The following is a 7,300-nucleotide window of genomic DNA, read 5'->3' as shown; positions in this document are numbered from 1 at the left end:
GGGGAGTCTTGGTTCCATTTGTGTGCTGGAGCTAGCTCAGCCAATGACCACATGCCTACAGTGACCAATCATCTAGATTGCAAAGGATTACACCTGTTATCTCAGCATAATTAGTGATAGTGCCCCATCTGCTCTCAGAAGTATCCATTTAAATGACATGGTTATCCACAGGGTAGGGCAATGAGGAGCCTCTTCCAAGTCAGAGAACACGATCCTTGTTCAGTACAGCCTGAAGAGTCAATATGATGGGAGAATCTGCATCAAAGTCAAGGATGAAAGTTGAAGTGGTAGTAGCTGGAAAGAAAGACAAGTTGGAAGTCTTAACCGTGACATTAACATGACTGGCACGGGACAGGAGAGTCCATCTGGTGCCACTCTCTGGCTTATAGCGATAAACTAGAGAAGCCTCCACTTCCAAACCCCATCCAATCTTTCTCACATTATTTTTTGACAGCAAATCCAGGTAACTGAAAATCCTACTAAAAAGAGATTGCTCTCTAAATCCAAGTCTTCACCTACACATCCCCCGACCATTGTGGCATATCAGTTCTCCTCAGAAATATCTTTCCTGACTAGTCTTTCTAAAATATCCCCATCCTCCTCTCCCCATGCCCCCATGTACACATATTCTTCCCTCCCCCATCATCAAGCTTTCTGTGTGCTTTAAAATAGCATCTACTATACTGGCATATTATATACTTATTTATTTATGTATTGCTGTCTCCTCGATTAGAACATAACTTACAAAAGGAGGCCAGGAACGTATTTTTTAGATGGAGTTTAGCTCTTGTCACCTACGCTGGAGTGCAGTGGCATGATCTCAGCTCACTGCAACCTCCACCTTCTGGGTTCAAGAGACTCTCCTGCCTCAGCCTCCCAAGTAGCTGGGACTACAGGTGTGCACCACCACACCTGGCTAATTTTTGTATTTTTAGTAGAGACGGGGTTTCACCATATTGGTCAGGCTGGTCTTCAACTCTGGACTTCAGGTGATCTGCCAGCCTCGGCTTCCCAAAGTGCTGGTATTATAGGTGTGAGCCACTGCGCCTGGCCCTAGGCCAGGAACTTTAATCTCTGCAATCTCAGTGCTTGTAAGAGTAGTTGGTTATAGTTTGCAGTAAAAAAAAGAAAAGTATTTACTGAATAAATAATTCAATATATCATTACACAGTAATATAAATCAATTCCATCTTCCTATCACCTGGCTGAGATTTATTTAGAATATAGAAAGAACAAGAGGCGGGTAATTTGAGAGTGCATACTTAAAGCCTTATTTGCAAGGGCCACTCCTTAAATGGGTTGAACTGAATGGAATTCATGAAGCTAGAGGAGAAAGGCTGGGGTAGTGCAGGGAATTGGGGATTTATAAACAGCCAAAGCTAGGAGGCACCAAGCCCCAAGGGTTGGGGAAACAGGAAGGAGGGAGACAAAGGAACCAAAGACAAATGCCTCCCTTCCCTAACATGTTCTAGGTGAAAAGCCTCTGTGGGTCCTCTTTCCAGAAAATAGGACCATGAGAGAGGAGTGTGCTGAGGCTTTGAGGTACGCACACAAAGGGGAAAGGAGCCTGCCAATCAGAGCAGCAGGGCAACCCCTTCTGCATCTAATACTGCTTCAAAAACTCTCTGCCCCACTGTTTTCCTATGATACCTGCTATGCTGCCATGCAGTCAAGTAGATGGGAACCTGGGCCATCCTGACAGGGACAGTGCCCTCAGATTACCTATGCTTGACACAGAAATTGGGTGCTGGTTACTTGATGTCCTGTGTCACTTAAAGGAGACACTGAGAGCCAGGCTGTGGCAAAACCTTAAGAGAGTTTTTATTATTTTACATAGTTTTAGAAAATAATCAACTATATAAGGAAGTCAATGAAAAATAATCAATACAAGGCTTATATTCTAGTCTTAAAAGTCCCTTTGAAGACGAGAATGAGACAGAGGTTCAGACAGCTACAATTCAGGCCTGCTATGACCTTTGGCCAGGAATTACCTAGGGGTTCTGGCATCTGGAGAAATCCAAATGAAGGCATCGTTATAGACGTTGTTTTTGTTAGTCTGTACCTTTGCCCTAAGGGAACTGTTCCTGACCCAGCTTCATGTCCTGTAATGGGATGCAAGACATAAAAGGTGCCTGCTCCATCATTTTACCACCCCTACCTCCTACTCCCAGAACTACCATTTGGTTCAGGAGTGGCCACATGACCCTAGCAGGGCCAGTCTTCTCCTGGATTCCTATAGACCAAGGGAAAGTAGTTCTTCCTTTGATGGACACTGTAGGCTACTAATCTGGATCTCAATCCATTCTACTGGGGCTGAGATATATATATATATATTTGTATTCCTCTATCCACTAGGCCTTTCTACAGTGACTTAAAACTGAACTATCATATTTGCTACCACAACAGGCTACTCCTTCTGTATTCCCAAGGTAGAAATCAACAAATCAAAAGTGAAATCTATCATAGATTTCCTTCTAGATATGAAGATCTATGAGGTTGGCAGGGACAGAAAGGAGAGAGGAGGCCGGCCCCATGTTTCCTTCTTCCAAAACTTCTACACACATTCCATAGCTACCCACTTGTTCCACATGTCCCGGCTACTCCCACGATTCAAGTCATTACCATCTCTCACCTTGACTACTGCAACAGCCTCTTAACTAGTCTCTTTGCGTCTCCTCTTGCTCCCCTACAATCTATTCTTTATAGAATTGCCAGACCCATCTGTTTATAATGTAAAGAAGATCCTTTCATTCTCTTGCTTAAAAACCCACAAAGGCTTTCCACTGCACCAAGTCCAAATGCCTTACAGTTGCTCCCAAGGTCCCATGTAATCCGGTGCTGGCTCACCTCTCTAATTCCTCCTTGTTCATTCATTTGAGCCACACTGGTCTTCTGTCTGTTTTTTTTTTTAATGTATCAGACTCACTCCTTCCTGAGGGCCTTGTCTGCTCATTCTAACCAGTTTGATTTGCCCCAGACTGTCTCACAACTAGCTCCTTCCTGCACATCAGGTCTCATCTAAACATTACCCACTCAGACAGGAGACAGTTCTTCCCCAAACATGTGGTCTCTCTCCACCACACTGTCTTGTTTTACCATCTGCATAGCAATCACCACTACCTCCAATTAACTTGTTCATTTATGTGTATATGTGATTGCATGTAGTCTGTCCCTCTTCCTGGGATGCAAGCTCCATGAGAGAAAAGGACTTTATCTTGCTCACTGCTATAATCCCCTGCCTGATGTTTTGCACATCATGGGTACTCAGTAAATAACTTGCTGAACAGACAAATGACTATCATTATAACTTCTAGAAGTCTAGTCCACGGGCTATGCTGGATGGTGATGGGGAACATGATGGCTCTTAACCTCATGACATCTCAGGGTTTTAAGAGACATACTATTCCAACTTTCTCACGTCACAGATGAGGAATCTGGACTTTCCCAAGGTGACAGCACCAGGACCTGAACCCGTCTTCCACATGTACTGAAATATGTTGCTGACTCACCTCCTTCTCTAGACCTTGCTTGGATCTCTGTGCCTCACTGCTGAGGAGCTGCCTTCCCTAACATATAAGGAGCTGAACCACAAAGTTTACTTCCTGCCTCCTGATGCTCTTATGCATAGCCAGCTACCCATCCTGATCCATTTCCTTTTTCTTACTCGATTTTCAAATCACCCACTCTCAAACCCATAGAGTTTGTTGTCTCTTTCCCTGCCTTTATGGGAACTAAGCTCCCTGCCTCCTCCTCTCTCTTTGCCCTTTGTGCCCTGTTTTGCACCGTAGGCTTGGCTTACCAAACCCACCTATCACTGTTACCAATGACCACCCCCCAACCCCTACACATTCCCTAAGCCTTTTAGGGGAAAAATCAGAATAAAAACACAACATAACCTCAGAAAATTTCAGACTTTTCTGTTGAACTTTGGGCCTCAAGGCCCTTATGGCAAGTTCTGCTGTCTTGCTATTGCTCCTACCTGGCAGTCAACTGGGTTATATGTTCCTAGAAAGGATGTTTTAGTTTTCTTTTCTCTTCTCTCTCTCTCTTTCTTCTCTCTCTGTCTCTTTCTCTCTACTTTCTTTGCAGTTCAATGTGTATATCCTGCAAAATTTACCTGTCTTCAACATAATCCGGTCTCTTTCACACAATTGGCCAAAGAAGTAAGACTCTTTCTTATTCTCGATCATATAGAAAAAGACATATTTTAGTGAAACAGTGAAACAACCTTTCCATCTCAGTTTCATAATTCCTGTACAGCAGGGCCATGTCCCATAGTACTCTGTATGCCCACAGGGCCTCCCAACGCTCCCTGTATAAACTTGACTGATGTATAATCAAATGTATGGTGGCAAGACAGACAAAAAAGTAGGATGCTGAAGAGTGAAAAAACAGAGAAATGGATTTTGTTCAGGCTTCTAGTGTCTGATAGTATATGAAACACTGAGTTAAATACTAACAGTATATGACAACTTGTAACTTTCAAAGTATGTTCCAGAATTACATCACTGTTTAAAAACCACAAACATATCTGGCTTTAGATTTGTGAAAACTAAATAGGAGTTTATAGTGATTTAGATGGAAATAATTCCACCAAAGAACCCAGATGGCATCATAAACCACAACAGAGGAGATCAAGTGGTTGATGAAGTCATTCTTTGCTGTTACCACACACTGAAACATACAATACATTTATTATTTAGTGAATGCCACACGACTGAAAAATCCTGGAAACAAGACAAAGCTAAAATGGTAAAATTTCATTCAACCAAAAATGTTTTCAGCTTTCTTTCATAACTATTTAAAAATAATACAATGTATATTTTTAAATGTATTTTGGATGGTTCAACTAATCATTACGAAATCAAGATGACCATAATTTACCACAAAATTTTTTTTAAATGTCCTTCAAGTACTTGGTACTTACTTTACGGTGCTGATGAAGTGCCATGAAGTGTTATATGAGTGACGGTGCTGTGGGCCGTGATAAAGTTTGGCTGTGTCCCCACCCAAGACTCATCTTGAATTGTAGTTCCCATAACCCCCATGTGTCGTGGGAGGGACCAGGTGGAGATAATTGAATCATGAGGGCGGTTCCCCTGTGATAGTGAGTTAGTTCTCATGAGTTCTGATGGTTTTAAAAGGAGTTTCCCCCTTTGCTGGGCACTCATTCTCTCTCCTGTCGCCCTGTGAAGAGGTGCCTTCCGCCATGATTATAAGTTTCCTGAGGCCTCCCCAGCCATGCAGAACTGTGAGTCAAATTAAACCTCTTTTTTTTTTTTGTGATGGAGTCTCACTCTGTCACCCAGGTTGGAGTGCAGTGGCATGATCTCGGCTCACTGCAACCACCAGAACCCTGGTTCAAGCAATTCTCCGGTCTCGGCCTCTTGAGTAGTTGGGATTACAGGCATGTGCCACCACACCCGGCTACTTTTTGTATTTTTAGTAGAGACGGGGTTTTGCCATGTTTGACCTCCAAAATTGCTGGGATTACAGGCATGAGCCACCACGCCCAGCCCAAACCTCTTTTCTCTATGAATTACCCAGTCTCAGGCAGTTCTTTATAGCAGCATGAGAACAGACTAATACAGTCCCAGGATGGGTCCTGCTGATAACCAGTCACTTCGCGTGAATCAAGCTCTCTGGACCTCAGTGTCCCACTGTGAAGCAACGAGGGCTGGCTGAGATCAGGGATCCTTAACTAGCCACCATGATCCCACACCTGGCTCAAGACTGGCTTGTCAAAGAGAAATGAGGCTGCCACTCCAGCTCCGCTCCAGGGCCTGAAACCACTCCTCACTTTACCTCCAGAAGCCTCTCCTTGCCTGGTGGTCTCAGACTTCAGGGAAAAACAAAAGTAGTTTGTTTTGAAATAATTATGAGATTCCAGCTCAGAAGATTTTCAAAGCCTTTATAAATGCACATTTGTTCTCTTCTCAGCTTTTATTGACTCCTTCTTTTGACAGTACTGCAATTTTCCTTTGGGTAACTCATTCCTCTCATATTCTCAGCCAGATGGTTTGGTGGTATTTGCCGCCTGTCTCCTTCACCCCTAACCCTACCTCTAAGAGTAGGCCTAGAATGGCTGAAGCAACATGGAAGAATCACTCCTGGTTACAATGATTAGCTGAAAGATGGGAGTATAACCCAACTGGAGTACCGTGAGGCAGGAGATGTTTGCTGGGGCTCTCTCTCCCACATGCTATAAGAGATCCTCTTCTTTCTCATGAAGAGGAAGAGACATGAAGCCAGGAAATGCTACAGGTTTTTGTTACCCTAAGGAGAGAGCTTGGAGCTGCTGGAGGCAGCACTGTGGGGAGCCCAGTGGAGCTGCCACTGCAGAAGACAGAGCAGAGAGACAACTCTTGCTAGTGATATCCCTGGGCAGCTGGACCAAGTCTCACCAGAAATAAGACTGAATTTTTCCTGTTTTGTAAGTTGACAAATTCCCTTTATTGTTCAAGCCAATTTTAAGTGTGGGTTTGTGTCACTTGAAGTTGAAGCACCCTTCCTCTGTCCTTAAAATGGTATGAAAACTGCATTCCTTTTCTTAAAATAAAATATATATATTAAAATAATGTATGAAACGATTGTTTATGACATTGAATTTCAGAGCTGTACTCTTTATTATAAGCATGGATTCATTCACTAGTTCATTCATTCAACTTTCAACAAGCACCTGCCAGGTGACAGGAACTGGGCTAGGGACACAAAGGTGAATAAGACATTCACAAGGAACTCACTACAGTCTATCAGGACAGCACAGGAAAACTGATAATTGCAATAAAAGAAATAAACACAATATAAAACAATTATCAAATATAATGTTAGCACTAAGTAAAAAGTGATTAAACTGGGCCAGGAGCAGTGGCTCATGCCTGTAACACCAGCACTTTGGGAGGCTGAGGTGGGCGGATCACCTGAAGGTCAGGAGTTCGAAACCAGCTTGGCCAACATGGTGAAACCCCATCTCTACTAAAAATACAAAAAATTGGCTGGGCTTGGTGGTTCATGCCTGTAACGCCTGTAATCCCACACTTTGGGAGGCTGAGATGGGTGGATCACCTGAGGTAAGGAGTTTGAGACCATCCCGGCCAACATGGCGAAACCCTGTTTCTACTGAAAATAGAAAAATTAGCTAGGCATGGTGGCACGCACCTGTAGTCCCACCTACTTAGGAGGTTGAGGCGGAGAATCGCTTGAACCTGGGAGGTGGAGGTTGCGGTGAGCCAAGATCGTGCCACTGCGCTCCAGCCTGGTGACAGACCAAGACTCTGTCTCAAAAAAACAAAACAAAACA

At 43.6% G+C, this 7,300-nt stretch overlaps 1 protein-coding gene across 4 annotated transcripts in view; it reads right to left on the bottom strand.

Moving 5' to 3' along the window:
• The window catches only part of LOC105485430 (ALG14 UDP-N-acetylglucosaminyltransferase subunit), a 103,039-nt gene that overhangs the window by 59,458 nt on the left and 36,281 nt on the right, over positions 1 to 7,300 (bottom strand). Inside the window, exon 3 of one of the 4 annotated variants that reach the window (XM_071076006.1) lies at positions 4,691 to 4,727. The exons of the other annotated variants lie outside the window; for them this stretch is intronic. Within the exon in view, the coding sequence (XP_070932107.1) occupies positions 4,691 to 4,727 (37 nt within the window). The remainder of the gene's footprint in view (positions 1 to 4,690; positions 4,728 to 7,300) is intronic. 4 annotated transcript variants of the gene reach the window in all.

Source organism: Macaca nemestrina, chromosome 1, assembly GCF_043159975.1.
Source record: "Macaca nemestrina isolate mMacNem1 chromosome 1, mMacNem.hap1, whole genome shotgun sequence".
Lineage (NCBI taxonomy): Eukaryota > Metazoa > Chordata > Mammalia > Primates > Cercopithecidae > Macaca > Macaca nemestrina.
The sequence above is the reverse complement of the archived record's forward strand: the minus strand, read 5'-3'. Positions and strand labels throughout refer to the sequence as shown.